This window comes from Physeter macrocephalus, chromosome 11 (assembly GCF_002837175.3).
Source record: "Physeter macrocephalus isolate SW-GA chromosome 11, ASM283717v5, whole genome shotgun sequence".
Lineage (NCBI taxonomy): Eukaryota > Metazoa > Chordata > Mammalia > Artiodactyla > Physeteridae > Physeter > Physeter macrocephalus.
Genome location: NC_041224.1, coordinates 17,671,857 through 17,694,347, shown reverse-complemented (window position 1 = coordinate 17,694,347; position 22,491 = coordinate 17,671,857). Strand labels below are relative to the sequence as shown.

General features: G+C 39.1%; 1 protein-coding gene across 3 annotated transcripts in view; it reads left to right on the top strand.

Annotated features, from left to right (window-relative positions):
* ARMC3 (armadillo repeat containing 3) overlaps positions 1–22,491 on the top strand; it is a 93,212-nt gene that overhangs the window by 65,146 nt on the left and 5,575 nt on the right. Inside the window, exons 11-16 of one of the 3 annotated variants that reach the window (XM_007100750.2) lie at positions 3,306–3,442; positions 4,270–4,438; positions 6,833–6,930; positions 7,629–7,730; positions 8,145–8,240; positions 22,013–22,213. In XM_007100750.2, the coding sequence (XP_007100812.1) occupies positions 3,306–3,442; positions 4,270–4,438; positions 6,833–6,930; positions 7,629–7,730; positions 8,145–8,240; positions 22,013–22,213 (803 nt within the window). Of the gene's footprint in view, positions 1–3,305; positions 3,443–4,269; positions 4,439–4,549; positions 4,706–6,832; positions 6,931–7,628; positions 7,731–8,123; positions 8,241–22,012; positions 22,214–22,491 lie in introns of those variants that run through there. The other 2 variants (XM_007100749.2, XM_007100751.2) reach the window with 2 other exon arrangements.

Sequence of the window (22,491 nt, the reverse complement as noted above, 5' to 3'; positions counted from 1 at the left end):
TGCTAAGCATTTAACATGCATTTAAGCCTCACTTGAAATAGGTATGTTTGTCACTACTTCGAAAAGATACGTGCACCTCAATGTACATAGCAGCATTAGTCACAATAGCCAAGATATGGAAGCAACCGAAATGCCCATTGATGGATGAATGGATAAAGAAGATGTGGTATTTATACACAATGGAATACTGCTCAGCCAGAAACAGAATGCAATTCTGCCATTTGCAACAATGTGGTTGAACCTAGAGGTTATTATGCTTAGTGAAATAAGTCAGACACAGAAAGACAAATACTCTGTTATCATTTACATGTGGAATTTTAAAAATAAAACAAACGAATGAATATAACAAAGCAAACAGACTCACAGATACAGAGAACAAACCAGTGGTTACCAGGGAGAGGGAAGAAGGGAGGGGCAAGATAGGGGCAGGGGAGTAAGAGGTACAAACTACTAGGCATAAAATAAATAAGCAACAAGGACATATTGCACAGCACAGGGAAATATAGCCATTATTTTGTAATAGCTTTAAAAGGAGTATAATCTATAAAAATATTGAATCACTATGTTGTACACCTGAAACTAATATAATAAACCAACTATATGTAATCTATGTAGCATGTAAACCAACTACACTTCAATTTTAAAAAAAGAAATAGGTACATTTGCAATCCTCATTTTATAGAGGAGGAAAATGAGGCTTAAAGAAATAATGTGCTGAAAGCAGAGTTGATGGGTCGGGGAATCAGGGACTGAGAACACACCTTTCTGGGTCCAGAGCCCCTGTCCTCACACTGTGCTGTCTGCTCAGACAACTAACAAATCTCTTCTGTCTCTTAGATATTTTTTCTACCCCCTTCTTTGTTCCCATTGACTCGGTTCATTTGTATTCATCCATTAAGGTAGTAAGATAGTCACCAAATATTTTTTTTACCACCTACCATGTGCCAGGCACTGCAGTAGGCAGCGGCAACACAGTGATAAACAACACTGTGTTCGTTGGTCATTCCTCCACGCGGCTCACTGAGCCGTCCATCCGTTTCCTGGAACATGCAACTGACTCTACGGCCCTCCCTACCCCTGCCACCTCCTATTCCCCAAACTGCCTCCAGACTGATCTTTCAAATTTATGACCCTCATCACATCATTGCAAGCCCCCAGGGGTGTGCCACTGCCCCATGGGAACAGCTAAGCTGCTCAGTGTGCTATGCAAGGGCTCGCAATGATACACCCTTACCTGCCTAAGCCTGAACTCGCTTCCCAGCTGTAACTCTACACTCCAGAAATACCATACGATTTGAATTCTAAAATTCTCTTATTTACACCTCCTTGATTTCTCTGCTTGGAAAGCTAGTCTCACCTTTGTTCACCTGATAAATGCCTGTTTCTCCTTCAACACCCAGCTCAGCCATCCTGTCCTCCATGACGGCTTTCTTTAGTCTTCAAACGTGGACTTAAAACGTCCTGCTCGCGCTTCCCTGGTGGCGCAGTGGTTGAGAGTCCGCCTGCCGATGCAGGGGACACGGGTTCGTGCCCCGGTCCGGGAAGATCCCACATGACGCGGGGCGGCTGGGCCCGTGAGCCATGGCCGCTGAGCCTGCGCGTCCGGAGCCTGTGCCCCGCAACAGGAGAGGCCACAACAGTGAGAGGCCCGCGTGCCGCAAAAAAAAAAAAAAAACAACGTCCTGCTCTGTGCTCACACCACCCGCTATGCATGCTTCCCTTGAACTCTGTTTTGCATTAGTTTTTGTATGAAAGACCATAAGCTCCCTGAGGCTTTAGGGAAGGGAACTGAGGTTTTCCTTCCCTGCGTCCATGTCATTGATCGATACCTGGCACACAGTATATGCTTAATAAACAGTTGTTGAATGAATGAGTGAATGCATGAATGGAGGAATGAGTGGTGAAATTAATAAATGAATTAGATATTTGCCGAAAGAACACGTGGAGTCAGATTGCTATCTTATACTCAGATATAAAGATGTTCAGAAATTTGGCTTGCTAAGCATCAGATGCTTCAAGGAAACTTTTCAAAGCTTGCCCAGGTTATGTGTGCTAACGTGTAATCCCCGTTAGAGTCCCTGTGTTTGAGAAGAACATGATTGGAAGTGGATCGTATCTCACAAGGGCTCCTGTCTTCAGATACTACACAGAGAGACCTGTAGAATATTCTTTTTTGTCCTCCGGGCTCAGATAATACAGTATTACATTTCAAACAGTGAGACAAGAGCCCTGTCTTTTTTTTTTTTTTCCCTGATTGGAACAATTTTATACATGTGTGATTTCTTTTAATAGTGTAATTAATGTAGTTCTCCCCGATTATCTTCGTGTTCTTTTTCTTCTCTTTTTCACTCTTTGAAGCAATATGAGTGATAACAAAATGGATCTCCTTCTGGTGAACTGCTTCAGCGTTGCTTCGTCCACACTGCTGATGTCATGGCACTGTCCAGTGACACGGGTGGCACTAGCCTGCATTGGTGACCCTGCCTAGCTTTGGAGACTGTGTCCGTTTCCTATTGCTGCTGAAACAAATGACCACAACTTAGTGGCTTAAAGCAAATACAAATCTATTATCTCACGGTTTGGGAGGTCAGAATTCGGAAAATGGGTCTTACGGGTTAAAGTCAGGATGTCAACAGAGCTGTGATCCTTCTGGAGACTTGAGGGGGAAATCTGTTTCCGGGCCGTTTCTAGCTTTTACCGTCCACCTGCATTCCTTGGCTGTGGCCCCTTCCTCTGTCTTCAAAGCAGATTACTGCAATCTCTGTTTCTACAAGTCTCCTTTCTCTGCTTCTCACACTCTTATCTCCCTCTTGTAAGGACCCCTGTAATTAAGTTAGGCCAACCTGATAATCCAGGACCATCTCCCTATCCCCAGATCCTTAACCACATCTACCAAATCCCTCCCAGGGACAAGGGCATCTCTGGGGGCCCGTGATTCTGTCCTCCACAGGCCAGATGGACACGCAGTGGTGAGTAGCAAAGTGAATGAACGTGGGCCATCCCGCTTGTAGAGGGGAGAGGACAGGCTCTTTGCCCTGCACCCACCCCAGGTAAACTCACAATGACCTCCCTCAGTTACTTTACCGCGGCCTCTTCTTGACTTTGAACAGAACACCGCGCTCCTGTCTGTAAGGATTTTGCAATTGATTCTTTCCCCCTGAATTTAATAAATCTAAACATGGACACATCCTAAAATGTTTTTACATAGTCAAAACCCTTTCAACAATCAAAAAATGAGATTTTTTTAAGCATAAATGTTTATGTTCTGTACTCTTAATGTGTACAATTCTGGCTTCCATTTCTAGTTGAGAAATTCAGGTGGGCTGGAGCCGCTGGTGGAGCTCCTGCGTTCCAAGAACGACGAGGTCCGACGGCATGCCAGCTGGGCCATGATGGTCTGTGCCAGTGATGAGCCCACGGCCGCCGAGTTGTGCAGGCTTGGGTGAGTGGGGCGGTCTGGAGGGTCTAGCTCAGATGAAGGACACGCAGTCTTCAGGCCCGAGGAAGGTCGAGCAGAGTCTCCACGCCCACTCTCAGGCCGCAGGGCATTCAGAAGCTCTGCGGGTCACAGTCTCTCTGAAGGGACCGCCTGCAGAAGCAGGATCCTCCCCGTTCCTCGCCCGAGAGATCTCCCCGCCACCTCCACAAAATCATCTTCATGTTTCCTTTTGCACTTTTTCATCCTGATAAACGCTTCTCTTTCACCTTCCTCTGCTTTGCTAAACACAATCCTATTGGTCGCTCAGCTTTCAAGGCTAAATTAAAACGGGCAAAAGCCATGAGTGCCACCTCTGTTTTCTCCCCCACAAATCGCTCCACCACAATGACGCCTTTAACCAACCTCACCACGTCAGTTCCCTTACAACAGCCTGTGAGTCAGCTGCCTTCAGCAACTCAGCCAAGAGGGTTTCAAGGTTCCACAGACAGATTTACCCTGTTTCTAGCCATTTTTGTTCTTCGTATATGTCACCTGGTTAGTTGAAAAAATTGGAGTCTGATACTAATTTTGCTTTAAATGAAGAACTTTTTCTTCCTAAAGTGTCCTTTTCAACTGTTTTGATTATGAGTTTCTACATGGCATGTATGTTCTCAAAAAGGGCTGATTTGTCTTCATAATTCTGTCAGGATTAGTTTACCTAAAAGGGTGGAATGGTTTTAACCTTTCCATCTCAATCCTTCATTCAGGATCTTAGTGAGGTGTATGAATGGGAACTTACTGTTGGATTGCTTATATAAGGCAAATAATGTCTTTTTTGCTTTTATTGACAGGGCTTTAGATATCCTTGAAGAAATTAATCTATCAGTAAGTCGAAAAAATAAATTCAGTGAGGCAGCTCGTAACAAATTGCTCAACCACCACCTGTCTCTGAAATACAGCCAGACTGGCTATTTGTCATCAAGTAACATAATTACTGATGGAGTCTATGATTATGGTCGGGTAAGTGGCAGCACTAATTTGTATTTTAGTGTGTGTGATCAGTTCTTCTTGCATCGTGATGCCATTACGTTGCAATTTTATAACCGCCTAACATAATTTATATTTTTATAGGCAGAAACTTGGGAATCAGAACTTCATCCTTAAACTTTGTCTGGTTCTAAGATTTTGCATTTGTGTACAGTTTTAACTAGAATCTGATGACCTGAACTTAAATTAGTTTGCTGCTGCTACTCTCAAGTTTCAGAGACGATATAAAGCAATTGGCTTTTATATTACTTCTAGGGCTCAGTGTTAATGATAATGTCAACAATAGAAGTATAAATTTTTATTCTACTAATTATAATCTAATTGAAATTAACCAAATTGTAATACTGAATTTTTAAATGTAATGTAGAAGAATATTATTTTACTTAGCTGCGTTTGTGATTACGATTTTAAAACAACTTACAGTGTAATTCAGTGTTAATGTTAAGAGAAATGGGAAGCTAAACATTAGACTCCTGAGGGCTTTTTGACATTACTCTCTAAGTCAGCACGTTCTACTTCTTCTGGAAACCAAAAGCAATAAGGAGAATGGGGAAATTTTTTTTAAAACCTACAAATCTCATTTTAGGCAGAAGTAGGAAATTGGTATGATCTGCAGACTTCAAAAATATTTAAAAGTCCCTGGGATCAGGCAGAAGTTACACAGGAGGAAGAAAGAAAAGGGAAAAAAAGCACAGAGAGGGACAAGAGTGGTAGCAGATCTCAGAAAGCACCATCAAAAGTCTATACTTCCCGAGGGGATGGAGAACTCAGACATACAAAAGCTATATGCTTGGTTCGCAAGGGGGTGGCTGGGCAGGACCTCAGGAACTGGGGTGAGCAGGGCTGGCAGCAGAAACCCTCTTGGACGAATTTGGTTCAAAGAAGCAGAGGAGACAGGGCCATAAAAGAATCACAGCTAAGCCGTATGTGCAGGAAACACTGTACCGTGGCAACAGTATTAGAGACACGTTGAACAACCAACACCGCTAGCCTAAAACTTTGTCTCTTCCTTCTGCTTGCACCAGCCACTGCCGCCACCATACCCTCCATAAAAGATACACACAAACCACCGAGAAATTACTGCTCTCGTTCAATGATGAGGAATTTTAAAAGAACAGGTGCCACATTATTAGCACAAAGACGCTTTAAGAAAAATGAGGAAAAGGGCAGAAAACCCACCAAAGAGCACTTACCAGAGCACTTATCTGTTGCCATGGAACAGATACAACTGTGACAAAATATATTTGTTCATGATTTAAAAAAAAAACAAACTTAATGAGACAATTTCCTTATGAAGGAGAACTCTCTGATTCACTCTAAATATTAAGTTTCTAATATTTCAGGCTTTAAATGTGTCAGTGAACAAAAGAGACAAAGATCTCTACTCCCATGGTACCAGTGAGAGGAAACAGACAATAAACAATAAATCTCACCAATACATTCTATCACATGATAGAAATGATAAGCACTGCAGTGGGTGGGGAGGAGGATAAAGGGGCTGAGGACACTGGAGTTGATGTGGACAGGTAGCCCCACTGAAAGGGTAATATCTGAGCAAAAAATTTGAAGGAGGTGAAGGACTTCTTAGCCTTGGGGATAGTGGGGAAGGAGCTTTCTGGATGGAGGAAAGAGCTCGTGCAGAAACCATGAGTAAATGTGGTTGGCACATTCAAGGAACAGCAAAGTCGGTGTAGCTAGAACTGAGTCAACCAGGGGCGGAATAACAGACCAAATCAGAGCAGGTAAGAGCAAGCAGCTCATGGAAGTCTTGTAGACCATTGGAAGGATTTGGGCCTTTACTCTGAATGAAATAGGAAAACACGTCAGGGCTCTGGGCAGAAGAATGACACACTCTGTCTTACTTTAAAAGAACCATGAAAAGTATCTTGGATGAGAGAAGGATCTATTACTTGATTGGAAAAAGAGCTCACAGGGTGATCTGGTCTAACCCTCTTCACCAGGCTGATAAAATTGCTAGGATAGGGCTTTGTCTAGCTTGTTGTTAGTTATCCTCACATTTTTAGTGATCTGTTTAGTAATTAGTTACTCTTACAGACGATAAGCTCTTCCTTATGTATATAGATAGATTTTCAAACTCAAATACTTCCAGGGCCAAGCTGATAATTATGGTATGAAAGAGTTGAGTATCAAGTTACAGAGACTGGGCGGTGGGGGGCGGGGGAAGGGGGAATTGGAGGGTGTATCTTGCCCAAAGGCAAGATATCCACAAGCTTCAGTTTCCTATTTTTAAGTGTGTGTGTGTAAAATTAGATACCTCAAACAGTTAAGAACCTATTCTATCAGTATTCATTAAAAAAATATATAATGCATGCAGATATTACTTTTCAATTCTTAAATTATCTACAGATAAATCCTGGCACCAAACTTTTGCCTTTGAAGGATCTCTGCTTACAAGAACCAAGTGACCAACGTGCTATACTCTTAGTTAACAGTAAATCTGATGTGTGAGTCTTTGCGGGGAGGAGGAACGAAGGGAAGCAAATAATTTTTTTTGTTTGTCCACCATCATGTGAATACATAAAGGTTCCCAGTATGGTATCTTTTCTTACTTCTGTATCTAGCATCACCATGAAAGTAAACACTGGCCCATAAACTCATAGCCTGACATAGTAAAGAACACAGAATAGTCACCACTGTGGTTTTTCCTTCGACTCCATGTTACCAGTCAATTCCATGGGTATTTCTGCAATCAGGGCTTCTTACCCTTCTGGTAACATGAAGTAACTGAAGAAAGTATAAACAGATAGGAGCAAACCAAGAGGAATTATGTTTACAAATCTCCAGAACTAAATCCAGGAATACCACTGCTGCCCAATATTTTTAATAAAATAAGGAGAAAACAGTAGAGCTAAAAATGAAAGCTTCAACAGCCATTAAAATGGTCTTGTATTCCTATATATCTATATAATATATTTTATGTGACACATTTTATAAAACTATTTCCAGTTCTAGCTCATGAAAAGCTTTATAATATTCATTTTATCTTATTTTAACCTCTCCTTTTTGCTTTTAAAATAATGTGTCACTGTTAAAAGTCAGCTCTAAATATGATTTTTCAGAAAAAAAATCTATTTTGTAGGACAAAGTCAATACTGACAAATTATTTTAATTTGTACATAATTTCAAATATGTAAAATTTTAGTTCTCCACCTCCATCTACGGAAGATAAGTCATCAGACATTGGTTATGGACGAAGTATTTCTTCTTCATCTTCTTTAAGAAGAGCAAGTAAAGAAAAGACCAAGTAAGAAAATGATGTTTTGTCTACACTCAAATAATTCTCTCCCTTAATTTGGGAGTAAAAAAGAAATTCAGATTTTAGGTTTTGGCAACTTAAATTTTACTCTTCTCACAGTCACACAATTTCAGGATGAAAGCCAGGAAACCTGGTTTGACATTCTGTCTTCTGTGACCCCAGAGTGAGATCTTGAGCCCCTGACTCAGTGTCCATGATCAGGCTTCGTGTCCTTATCTGTAGATGGAATAATGCCTGGTGCCCTGCTTCTTCTCGGTGACTGGAATCAAAACATATAATGGAAGTGAAAATGCCTTATAGATTATAAAATGCCTTGCAAACGTAGTGCATTGTTATTTTCTGTATGATTGAAATTGGTTGTGGTTTTTTTCAAATGACAAGAGAAAACAGTTATCATTTTAGTGCTGGATTTGGATCTCCCACCGAAGAGAAATCAGAACCTACTTCGGGCCGCAATACCGCTCTTAGCAAAAGTGCCACTAAAGAGAAAGGATCCAGGTAGAAACCTCCTTACTGTATTCTTCTCCGAACTGTAATCCCGTCAAGTTTTAATTACCCACAGAGTTGGTGAAAGGGAGGGGTGGCTTTTAACTAGGAAGCTCTTCTTATGGACTCAGATGTAGGACTAAACAGGACTCATGAGGTATAATTAAAACTACCTTTATTTGTGTCTCTTGTTGTCTCTTTAAAACTTACCCGGAGGGACTTTCTTCTCCTGCCTCTGGGTGAGAACTCAGGGTACTCTGCTCACTGTAAAGTCCTACAGTCACTTTAATTCAGAGACAACCACGGAAACAGCAGTCTCCAGTCAGCCCTTTAAAAGTCCAACCATGTGAGGAATCAACTTAAAATGCACGTTCCTGCCCTCCCCTGGCGGCTGCCTTTGCAGCTGGTGAGCAGCCCTGGCTGGAGCGTAAGCCTTCCCTCCTCCCTGCCTCTTGCTTCCACGTCCCCTCCCCATCTTGCCCACGGAAACCCCTGACCCTTCAGGAAGCAACGAGAAGAGGAAAGGGAAACAGGACCACATTCTGAATTTGGCTGGAACCATTATAATGTGGTTCCACGCTTTTTAGGCCTGGCATATTTTAAAACACTGTCTACATGTTTACATATTTTTAAACATATTCTTTCTCTTGTGAGCACTTTCCTGGATTCTTCAAAAAAACCACTCAGACCTCCTGCCCCGCTCCATGACCTGTCAATTATTGTTGACTTAAGCCCTTGAAAAACACTGGGGTGCTGGAGGCTATTTGGCACACATGTATACGACTGAGCAGCTACCTTCTAAACCGCGACCGTCTCCTAAGGTCCCCTGAGGAGTGGTCTGCCCTCCTCCGCAGACCTCAGAGCTGTGTATGTTCTATTTCCGACTGTATTTTCCCCTGTCAGCCTCCGCTGCTCACCGTTCTGATCTCTGCTTCTGCCCATCTGTCTCCCTTTCTGCCCTCCTGCCCCTCCTCACCTCTTTCCTTCCCTTGTGCTCCTCGCTTGGCTTCTCGTGTCTCCTCCCCTGGACTGAGAGTGCCTGGAGGACAAGAACACGTTCGGAATCGCATCATTTCTCTTTTCATCCCCAGCGTTTAGCACAGCGCGTGGCTGGCATACATAAGGCATTTGTGTTTATTCAAGAGAATAGAAATCTCAACTCTTTGCAGGAAAAGGTTATTTTCAACAAGATCCACACTTATAAACTGTGTCTCTTGAGCAAATAGGTTACCTTCTCTTTGGCTGAGTTCACTTATCAGTAAAATGCAAAACAAAACAAAACTGCAGTCTTTTCCTCACAGTGTCTTGAGAAGATTAAATAAGTTAATGAATGAAAAGGGCTTAGAGCAGGGCCTGGCCCAGAGTAAACATTCAACAAATGTTAGTACTATTGGATGAAACAGTTGCAGGGAGCCCAAACCCCCTCCAGCCTTGCAGGGATGCAGAAGAATCCCCAGAATCCAGCGTGCACGACAGGGAGCTGGGAGTAAAGTAGATAAACCGTTAGTCAGCTTGTCTCTCTTCCTCTCTCTTTTTCTCCCTCCACCTGCACAGTGTCTGTTTACAATTGCTTTGTTACCTTCCTTGACTTTCTTTTGGTTGCCGCCTCACCCATAGCTGTAGCTTATATGTGACTTTGACTTGCCATGGGACCAACTCTGGGCCCAATTCCAAGGCAGTCTTTCAGTTCTAAAGCCCAACGATAATCAAGTACAATCTGCGTCTCTTGTGCATATTTGTCAGGGAGACCATCTTATCTTCACGTGCTTGACAGGACAAGGCTGGCTCTGAGGCAGGTGTCTCTCCCTGTGGCCTCCTCAAGTCCTCAGCTTCCTGGGGAAGAATCCACCTGGCTTATTTAAGTGATCAGTGTGTCCAGGGTCTTTCCCCTTCTTAGCCCTTCATCCACTGGGGGACAGATTGGTCATAATCTCGTTGTCCTGTTTATCTTTTGGTCAACCTTTCTTGTCTTGTGACTGTTAAAACTTTGGACCCCTGGACATAGAGTAAAATATTTTAACACTCTACTCATCTGAAAATGTCATGGAGAATGTTTAATGTTGACAAAAAAGATACCGAGCAATACTGACAAAGAATAATGAGACATCTAGAACCACAAAGTGGCTGAATTTTTTAAAGGGAGAGGAGAGATGGGAGACAAGTCAGTCAACTGTGTGTGAGGTACCAGACAAGGAAAGTGAAAGCGCGGACTTCCGTCTTTTTCCTGATGAATATTATTACCATATACCATGTAAATTAAAATCACTGAGCAAGAGGCTCTCATTAGGTGACCAGCCACCATCTTATTTCTGTTTTCGAAGGTTTTAATTGCACTTTCTTTTATGGCACAGCACTCAAAGGAGAGGTGATTAATTTATATTTTGTTTATCCAGACACCTTCCTGATACTTCCCTAGGCTTCACAGAAACCAACATGTGTAATGCTCTCTAAAGCTTTTCCTTGTAAAGACCATTCTCCTTACAATAAACATTTACTATACCCATTCGTGAAAGGAATTACAAGTTCTATCTATACCATATTTTTTATTCAGACTAGTTTTCATAAATATTTAAGTTGATTGCACATGAGTTTATTACACACACTTAAAAGTGTGTTTTTCTGTCCCCAAATAGGAGGATATGAAATACATATCCTTCCAGTCTGCTCATCTTTGGAGACTTTTAGATCTTTACAACATATACTTTAACATTTCTGCTACTTAGGTCATCTTGATCCCATCACAATGACTTCCTAAAACATTTTTGTTTTTAAAATGATTTTCCTCAGAAAACTGGACAGCCACATGCATAAGAATGAAACTAGACCACTATCTTATACCGTAAACAAAAATTAACTCAAAATGTGAGACCTGAAGCCATAAAACTCCTAGAAGAAAACTTAGATGATAAGCTGTTTATTTCAGTCTTGGCAATCAATTTTTGGATCTGACTCCAAAAGCAAAGACAGCAAAAGCAAAAAATAAATAACTGGGACTACATCAAACTAAAAGGCTTCTGCACAGCAAAGGAAACCACCAACAAAATGAAAAGACAACCTACTGAATGGGAGAAAATATTTGCAAATCATATATCCAAAAAAAGGTTAATATCCAAAATATAAGAATTCATAAAACTCAGTAGCAAAACAAAGCAATCTGATTTTTAAAGGGCAGAGGATCTGAATAGACATTTTTTCAAAAAAAGACATGCAGATGGCTAACAGGCACATAAAAAGATGCTCAACATCACTAATCATCAGGGAAATGCAAATCAATACCACAATGAGATATCACCTCATACCTGGTAGATTGGCTACCAGGAAGACAAGAGATAGCAAGTGTTGGCCAGCACATGGAGAAAAGAGAATCCTTGTGCACTGTTGATGGGAATGTAAATTGGTGCAGGCTTTATGGAAAACAGTATGGCGGTTCCTCAAAAAATTAAAATGATCCAGCAATTCCCCCTCTGGGTATTTATCTGATGAAAATGAAAGCACTAATTTGAAAATTTTCTACACCCCCACGTTCACTGCAGCATTATTTAACACAGCCAAGATATGGAAACAACCTAAGTGTCCATCAGTGGATGACTGGATAAAGAAGAAGGGGTATATGTATACGACAGAATACCACCAGCCATAAAAAAGAATGAAATCTTGCCATCTGAGACAACATGGATGGACCTTGAAGGAATTATGCTAAGCAAAGTATCAGACAGAGAAAGACAATATTGTACAATTTCACTTATATGTGGAATCTAAAAAACAAAACAAATGAACAAACAAAACAAAAATCATAGATAAAGAGAATAGAATGGTGGTTGCCAGAGGGAAGGGGGGTTGAGTGGGCAAAATGGGTGAAGGGGGTCAAGAGGTCAAACTTCCAGTTATAAAATAAAGTCATGGGAATGTAATGTACAGCATGGTGACTACAGTCAATAATATAGAGCATATTTAAATGTTGCCAAGAGAGTGAATCCTAAAAGTTCACTTTGTATGGTGACGGATGGTAACTAGACTTACTCTGGCGAAGCTTTCACAATGTATAGAAATATCGAATCATTGTGCTGTACACCTGAAACCAATATAATGTTACATGTTAATTATACCTCAATTAAAAAATTTAATTAAAATTTTAAAAAGAAGAGAATTTCTCTCATACCCTCTTTTTACCCATACCTTACCTTTTTTTTTTTTCCCTTCCCTTAAATCTTGAATTCAAAAGTCTTCCAAAAACACATATTATCTCTTGGTAACATTTAAATACTTTCTGACCTTCTTTTCTTGAATTTATTCATTCATTCAACAAATATTTACTGAGCAGTTAGATGCCAGGAATTATTCTAGTATTAGAAGTATAGCAGTGAACAAATACCTCTGCCCTAATAGAACTTACATCCTAGTGGAACAAACAAAATAAACTACAGACACACACACACATCACACATCACACACACACACACACACACACACACACACGATGTACCTTCCTAAGACCAGAATAAATCATATCTCCACTTTGTACAATACTCCCTTCTCATCCTTTTGGAATAGATTGGGTAGAACAGGACACCTAACTGGAATAGATTTTGTTCAGTGTTGAACTGCTTGAGTTTCTAATTTATTCCTTGTGGAATTTACTGAATGCTACATGGTACTATGATTATTTTTCATATACCAAAATCTTCTCACCTTAATTGAAACCACAAGTGGGCCGGATTCATGACTTACGTCTCTCCCACCAGCTCTGCTCTATAATTTATATATTCAAATAGTTGGCACTTCCCTGGTGGTGCAGTGGTTAAGAATCCGCCTGCCAATGCACGGGACACGGGTTTGAGCCCTGGTCCGGGAAATCCCACATGCGGCGGAGCAACTAAGCCCGTGCACCACAACTACTGAGCCTGCACTCCAGAGCCTGCAAGCCACAACTACTGAAGCCCGCGGGCCTAGAGCCCATGCTCCACAACAAAGAGAAGCCACCACAATGAGAGGCCCCACTGCAACGAAGAGTAGCCCCTGCTCACCACAACTAGAGAAAGCCCGTGCACAGCAACAAAGAACCAATGCAGCCATAAATAAATAAATTTATTTTTTAAAATACTTGATGGGATCAAGAAGGAGCAAGTGATTAAACTTTGATAATGTCAATACACAATTCTGAGCCAATTTTCTCTCTCTACTTGCCTATCTACCTACTCATCCACCTGTGAACATAGAAAATATCCTTATTGTTTTCGGTTCTCACAGTAAATCTCTGTTCTCTGAGGTAGTTTTGCTAAAGTTTCTGCAAGAAAGCTAGAATTTCTTATATCTTTAATCATAAATTGATGTTCTTTCTGGAGATTAATTTTACAGGAGTTAATTTTGTAATTTCCAAGCTCTTGTTTCCATGTTTATCTAGAAATGAAATTCATTTAAGTACTGAAGTCCTTATTTACACCACTTGGCAGCCTTCATGGGAAAGAAGTCCAAGTGAAATACTTCTATTTATAGCGCAGGAAATTACAATTCAGGGGTTCCCATAAATTATCTCGTTTTAATCACTCAGTCAGATTTCCCTCTCTGATGCGCTTAGACCAGGGTACTGGACGTCATCTTCTCACACCAAATGATTCTTCTCACTTCAGGCAGCATGCTCAGGGAGAACTACACCTGCTTTGTTTCAAAGGTGGCTCTGAGTAATCACAGGGTCGAGATCTCCAATCTTACAAAGCTACCCTGTAATTTTAGAAAACAGGTAAACCTATTTATGCTTTCTTGCCATTCTAATTGACCTTCCCAGCATTAGTTCCTAATTTACTAACATCTGACTATGCATGTTAAGATGTTCAGTTTATTTATCTTACAAAAAAGGAAAAGGGTTAAGATGATATAGCTGGAAAGTAGTAATTTTTGCTTGGAGATTTTATCACAATATATGGTTAGTGCATTTAATGCATGATTAGACTCTTTCCTTGGCTGTAGTAAATAGAATATTGGATTAGAAAATATAAAACTTTTTTTTTTAGTATTTGTTATGATTATAGAGTTTTGTGTAGTTCTCCAATAGCAGCTGATTGGATTATTTTTGTATTTTTTTCTCTAAATTAAAGGGAAAACTCAAATGGACTTTAGTTGATCCTCCTCCCACACCATGCTTCAAATAATACTTAAAGATAATTCCCACCCCTAATTTATTGCTAGTGGAACAGAATGCTCCATACTTGTAAATACATAATTTAGGAGATTTACCTACCTACACTAGCCTAGTCCCATTTTGGGGCTTTCAAATATATAATCATGACTAAGATTTATTATAGCAAAAGATACAATGCAAGATCAGCAGGCAAAAGATACACATAAGCAAAGGCTGAAGGAAGTCACACAAAGGCTTCCTAGTCCTCCCTCTCTCTCTGCTAGCATAGCACAGGATGCTTCTCATAAGAGATTGCTCCACCCAAGAAAGCCCACCTGAGTCATGGGATCCAGACTTCATAAAGGTGTAAATTCCAATTACCTATAGGGAAACACCAATTTGAATGACAGTAGATTTCTCTCAGACCAGAAGGAAACGTCAACCATTTTTCAAGTGCTAAAAGACTCAACCATGTGTTCTCTATCTCATGAATCTATCCTTCAGCAATAAAGAGGGAGAAATAAAGACATTCCCAGATGAGGGAAAACAATTTATTGCTAGCTGGCCTACCCTTACAGATTGGCTAGCTAAAGGAAGTTCTTCCAATGAAAAGAAAATAATGAAAGAATCTGGAAGGATCAGGAAGAAAGAAGGAAGAGCTGAAATATGGGTATATACAATAGACTATTTCCTCATGAGCTTTATACATCATATTTGATGATTGAAACAAAAATTATAAAAACATCTGATACTCAAGACGATGGTATTTAAAAGTGGAGACAGTAAAGAGACCTCCACAGGTGTGAGGTTTCCATATTTCCCTCAAAGTGGTTAAACATGGATACCAGCAGACTGTGATAAGCAATATATATTATAATACCTACAGTAACCACTACAAACCAATACAAAGAGCTACACTCAAAAGCAATGTAAATAAATCAAGATGGATAAATAAAAAATGTTCAAGTAACCCACAGGAAGGCAAGAAAAGAAAAACAAAGGAAAAGAACCAATCAAAAGGCAGAGACTGGCAGAGTGGATTAAAAAGTTATGATTCGGGCTTCCCTGTTGGCACAGTGGTTGAGAGTCTGCCTGCCGATGCAGGAGACACAGGTTCATGCCCCGGTCCGGGAAGATCCCACATGCCGCAGAGCGGCTAGGCCTGTGGGCCATGGCCTCTGAGCCTGTGCGTCAGGAGCCTGTGCTCCACGACGGGAGAGGCCACAACAGTGAGAGGCCCGCGTACCGCAAAAAAAAAAAAACAAAAAAAAAAACAAGTTATGATTCAACTATATGCTGTTTAAAAAAACTCCAATGTATCTATATAGGTGGGTTGAAAATGAAAGGATGGAAGAAGATACCATGTAAACATTATTTTTTTAAAAAGCAGGAATGGCTTTTTAAATATGTATTAAGGTAGACTTCAGAGCAAAGAAAACTTCTAGAGACAAAGAGGAACATTACATATGATTAAATGAATCAATCCATGAAGAAGACATAATGATCCAATGTATATGCACCAAACGACAGAGACTCAAAATACATGAGGCAAAAACTGATAGAGCAGAAAGGAGAAATAGAAAAATCTAAAATTATAGTTGAGGACTTCAACATGCCCCTCTGAGCAACTGATAGAACTACTTGACCTAAAATCAGCAAGGATATAAAAGAGTTGAACAACACCAGAAATAAATAGGATTTAATTGACATATTATGGAACATTCCATCACCAGCAACAGAATACACATTTTTTCAGCTGCATTTGGAACATTTACAATACCCTGGGTCATAAAAAAAGGCTCAGCAAATTTAAAATAATTGAAATCATACAGATTATGTTCTCTGACCATAATAGAATCAAACTAGCTATTAATGACAGAAAGACAAGAAGAAAATCTTTAAGCATATGGAAATTGAATGATACACTTCTAAATAATCTCTGGGACAAAAGGAAGCCTCAAAGGACTTAAAATATACAAAGAACTGAATGAAAATGAAAATACAACTTTCAAAAATTGTGGGATGCAGGGTCTTCCCTGGTGGCGCGGTGGTTGAGAGCCTGCCTGCTGATGCAGGGGACACAGGTTCGTGCCGTGGTCCGGGAAGATCCCACATGCCGTGGAGCGGCTAGGCCCGTGAGCCATGGCCACCGAGCCTGCGCATCTGGAGCCTGTGCTCCACAATGGGAGAGGCCACAACAGTGAGAGGCCTGCATACTGAAAAAAAAAAAAAAATTTGTGGGATGCAGCCAAAGCAATGCTGAGAGGGAGATTTATTTTACTAAAATGTATTAGATAGAGAGGTCATAAATCAATAATCTAACCTCAAGAATCTAGAAAAATAAACATAATACAATTAGAAGGAAGAAAATAATAAAAACAGAAATCAATGAAATTTAAAACAGAAAAACAGCAGAGAAAGTCAATGAAATCAAAAGCTGGTTCTTTAAAAATGTCAATAACTATGTCAACAGTACTATGAGAACTTTAATTCAGCACCTTAGATGAAATGGACCAATTCATCAAAAACTGCAAATTATCAAAACTCACCACAGATGGAACAGATAGATGCCAAAATCATCATTTAACTATTAAAGAAGTTGATTTCATAAAACCCTTCCAAAAGAGAAATCTCCTGACCCAGATGATTTCATTAGTGAATTCTGCCAAACATTTCAAGAATCAACACCAACTTTAAACAATCTTTTCCAGAAAATAGAAAAGAGAATGTTTCCCAACTCATGTTATGATACCAGCATTATCCTAATGTCAATACCAGACAAGGACCTTATAAGAAAAGAAAATTACAGCTCAAAATCCATCATGAACATAGATGAAAAAAAACCTTTCTGAAATATTAGCACATCAAAGCAATATATAAAGAGAATAAATAATTCTTCTCAGAGGAGTTTATCCCAGGAATGCAAGGCTGGTTCAATATTTGAAAATCAATCAATGTAATCCATATTAACAGTATAAAGAAGAAAAAGCACATAATCATATTAATTGATGCAGAAAATCAGTTGACAAAATTCAACATCTATTCATGATAAAAAATAAAACTGTCAGCAAAATAGGAATATAAGGGAACTTCCTCAACCTGATAAAAGGCATCCACAAAAATTACACCATACTTAATGGTGAAAGACTGGATGCTTTCCTGCAAAGATCATGAACAAGACAAGTGAGGAGAGAAAAACTGTTCCTATTTGCAAACAACATGATTGTCTAAATAGAAAATCCTTAAGGAATCCACTTAAAAACAAACAAACCTCCTAGAACTAATAGGTGAGTTTAGCAACATATCAGGATATAAGTTCAACACAGAAAAATCAATTATATTTTTATATACCAGCAATGAAAAACTGAAAGCCAAAAACTTTTAATACCATTTTAATAGGGCTGAAAAACGAAATATGAAATTAAAGTGAAAGAGAAAATGAAACAAAACATATAGAACTTATATATTGAGAACTGTAAAACACAAAGGAAATCAAAGAATCACTAAATATGTGAAGAGATATACCATGTTCATGTGTTGGAAAACTCAACATAGTGAAAATGTCAGTTTTCCCTGAGTTGATCTAGATTTGATACAATTCTATCAAAATTCCAGCAGCATTTTTGGTAGATAGAGATATGCTAATTCTAAAACATTTATGGAAAGGTAAATAAATGATAATAGTGAAAAATCATTTTGAAAAAGAATAAAACTGAATCATTCTACCTGATTTTATGACTTACTGTAAAGATACAGTAACCAAAATAGTTTGTTATTGATGAAGGGATAGACCGGGACATGAATGAACAGAATAGAGTCCAATAAGAGATGACAGAAGCATGGTCAATGGATTTTTTTAATTGAAAATATTATGATATAATTGTAAATTCACATGCTATTGTAAGAAATAACATAGAGTGAGCCCATATACCCCTAACCCAGTTTCCCCCAATGATAACATTTTCAAAACTATAGTACAATATCACAACCAGGATAATGACAAATAAAATCCAATGATTTTATTCAGGTTCCCCAAGTTTTACTCCTACGTGTGTGTGTGTTTGTGTGTGTATTAACTTCTATACAATTTTCTCACATGGGTAGGTTCATATTAAGATAATCAATAGTTCTATCACCACAAGGATCATTCATGTCTAACTGCTCAGCACCATTTGTTGAAAAGTCTATACTTCTTCCATTGAATTGCTTTCGCACCTTTGTCAAAAATAGTTGAGCATATTTGTGTGGGCCTGGGTCTTCTGTTCTGTTACATTAATCTGTGTGTCTGTCCCTCCACCAGTATCATTCCATCTAGATTACTGTAGCTACACAGTAAGATTTGATATCAAGCAAAGTGATTCTTCCCACTTTATTCTTCTTTGTCAAATTTGATTTAGCTATTCTAGCACCTGTGCCTTTACATATAAATCTTAGAATAAGATATTCTATTCTACAAAAAAACTTTGCTTGGATTTTGATAGGAATTACATTAAACCTAGAGATCATTTGGGGAGAATTACATCTTTAATATGTTGCATCTTTAAACCTATGGACACAGGATGTCTCATCATGTATTTACGCCTTCTTTGATTGCTTTTGACAGCACTTTTTAATATTCAGCACACAAATCCTGCACATGTCTTTTAGAAGTTTATACCTAAGGATTTAATTTTCTTGGCATAATTGTAAGTGCTCCAAATTTTTTTTTGGTTTTTAATTTTGGTTTCCACCTATTCATTGTAACTATATAGAAACATAATTGATTTTGTATGTTGTTCTTATATCTTCAGATCTTGATGAACTCAATTCTTAGTTCTGGGAGTTTTTTCAGTAGATTCCTTGGGATTTTCTACATAGGCAATCACATCATCTGCTTTGTCTTTAGTTTTCAATAGATTGATTTCAACGTGTCTGGAGTGGATTTCTTTGGGTGTACCTTATTGACATTCACTGAAATTCTTTTTTTTTTAAAATAAATATTTAGTTAGTTTTGGCTGTGTTGGGTCTTTGTTGCTGCATGTTGGCTTTCTCTAGTTGCAGTGAGTGGGGGCTAGTTTTCATTGCAGTGCATGGGCTTCTCCTTGCGGTGGCTTCTGTTGTTGCGGAGCATGGGCTCTACGCGTGCGGGCTTCAGTAGTTGTGGCACATGGGCTCAGTAGTTGTGGCTCAAGGGCTCTAGAGCGCAGGCTCAGTAGTTGTGGTGCACGGGCTTAGTTGCTCTGTGGCATGTGGGATCTTCCCAGACCAGGGCTCGAATCTGTGTCCCCTGCATTAGCAGGCAGGTTCTTAACCACTGTGCCACCAGGGAAGTCCCTGAAACTCTAGACTGTGTAGATTTATGTCTTTAACCAAATTGAGGAAACCATTTCAGCCCTAATTTATTCAATTTTTTTTTCTGTGCTTCATTCTTTCTCCTCGTCTTCTGAGTCTACAATGACACCAGTATTAGCTCTTTTTTATTGCACCACAAGTCCCTGAGACTCTGTCAGTTGCTTTTTCAATCTGTTGTTGTCCAGATTGGATCATTTTTATTGATTTATCTTCAAGTTCATAGATTGTTTCTTCTGTTATCTCCATTCTGCTATTAAACCTATTCAGGGAATTGTGTTTTTTAAGTTTTGGTTATTGTATTTTTCAGCTGCAAATTCTATTTTTTTATCTTCTATTTCTTTCTAAGACTTTCTAACTCCCTAGTCATTTCAAGAGTGTTTGACCTACTTGTTGGAACAGTTTACAGCTGAGTCATCTCAGCATTGATGTGTTTTGATTATCTTTTCCCATACAAGGTAAGATTTTCCTGGTTCGTCATATGTTGAGTAATTATATAGATTGTGATATTATGTTATGAGTCCTTCAGTTCTTATTTATGGGTCTTACACATATTCTAAGAAGAATGTTTCTTTTGTGTGTGTGTTTTAGCAGTCAATTGGCCCAGCTGCTTTCAGTCTTCAAATTTCAACCAGTGTTTTGTGGGTTGTCATTCCACCATTAGTCCCATTTTCAAAGGCTTTGCGGTGCTATGTGGATCAGCCCTGCACGTGTGCCAAATAGTGTCCTGTATGGGACTTGGGCGGTAGTTTATACCATAGTTCCATCTTCAAAATCTACATATGTGCCGTTTAGGATCAGAACTATGCACACACAGCTTGGAAGTAAGCCTAGGAATATATAAACAATTTTATAGGGTTGCTCTCCTGAGTTCCTCCCTGTCCATGATCTTCCTTGTCTTTTTTGGTTCCTTGGAGCTTCCCTTTTGGTCCTCAAGCCAAGAAAACCTTTATTTACCCTGCGCTGCTACACTCTTGCCATGACTGCATCCATGTCCACAGCCAAACAGCAGGAGGACTGAGCAAGTATAAGGCAGTTTTAGACTCTTAGGGACCTTAATGTCACCGCTGCCACCACCGTCACAAGCTTTCCTTAGAAGATGGGGCACAAGATGATGGGTAAAAATAAGAAAAAAAATCAAAAAAAGGGTTTTCCTCCACTGTCTCTCTTTCCTGTTTCTCAGTCAGGCTTCTCCTTGGGCTCTCTCTGTGCTGACGCCCACTTCCAGACTTGGGGCTATGTTTAGTTCAGCTTGGAGAATAGTGGAGGAAAGTTAAAATATAAGCTCACCGTCAGTTCCGTAGCCATTCAAATGTCAGTCTTCTCTGATCTTCCTGCTATGAATTATTTTTCAATAAGAGTTTCAAGAGTTTTCAAATAGCTATTGCATGCACCCTGTCCAGGTTTTATGACTGTATTCAGTAGGAGACACAGGGTGAAGTGTGTTTACTCCCTGTTACCTGGAATGAGAACCCCTGTCATTGTTTTGTTCCACTCATGAGAGAATTAGTAAGATATTAATACTGGTTCAAAGATCGTTCCACTCATGAGAGAATTAGTAAGATATTAATACTGGTTCAAAGATCATTTGAGAATATATGCTTTTATATCCAATTTAATTAAAGAATGTTAGAAAAATATTTTAACCTTTGGGAGTATCTTTTCCATTGAACAGAAATAATTTGCATCTCTACTAAACAAATATCTATATGTTAATTAGTAACTTCTCTAAGTCTGGAACTTTTCATTAAGAGTATCTTTTAATTAAACAGTATCTTTACTGTTTACTAAGTACAGTCTATTTTCCCTAAGTACAGAACTAAATACGTTTCCCTAGATAAACTTTGCATGAGTCTTTGCCCCTGCATGACATGGAAATTCCATGCCATCCTTATTTTGTTTTTGTCTTTCTCCATATTTTGGATAATTGTTCTTAAAAGTGGGATCCAAATTCTTCTTGCAGAAGGTCTCAACTAAAGCAATAGATGATATAAGACTGGCATAGACTCTCTGAGGAGGCAACCTATTTTTTCCCAATTCCATAAATATTTATTACATACCTACAATGTACCAAATATCTTGATAAGCAATGGTACAGAAATGCAATGATTTTCATAATATATGTCAGTCATGTAGTAATCTCTTGAAAAATAATTTCTCCAGCAAAATATAGAGACTATAAAACTCTACCATTGTCATGGAAAATTTGAAAACTCTGTATGGTATGGTTGTTGAGGTATATATAAAATACTATATTTCTGCGATGTTCTTCAGATCAACTCAGAGCACAGTTAGTGCTTATTCACTCTGTGATTTTGATTGCTATTGTTTACTCTCTAAGGAAAGGCAGAGGAAAAAAAGAAGAGGAAAAAGTGAAGGAGGAGGAAGAGGTTGCAGTAGCACCAAAAGTGACTGGAGAAGAAAGCCCTGATAAAGAATGGCTCCCTCCCTCTGATCCTGACTTCTGTGTTTATGTGTATGAAGTGACCAGATCTATACTTCCCATCACCAGTATAAAGGAACAGATTGAGGTTCTTGCAAAGTAAGCGTCTATATATACATACACATTTTCAATTTCTGAAAAATGTTTTTGATGTTACTGATTTGCACTTTTTAGCCAATTTTCAAACAACTACACCATAATAAAACCGAACTTGTATAGCACCCTGCCTCTGACTCTGAAGCAGAAACACAATGAATTGGACATAAATCCTCCATTTCTATTTTAGATCATATTTCTGCCAAGAATCAGAGCTAGGAGCTGGAAATTACTTAAAGAAAAATGCCTAGGTCATTTTCTCCAGCTAAACCAGGAAAAGC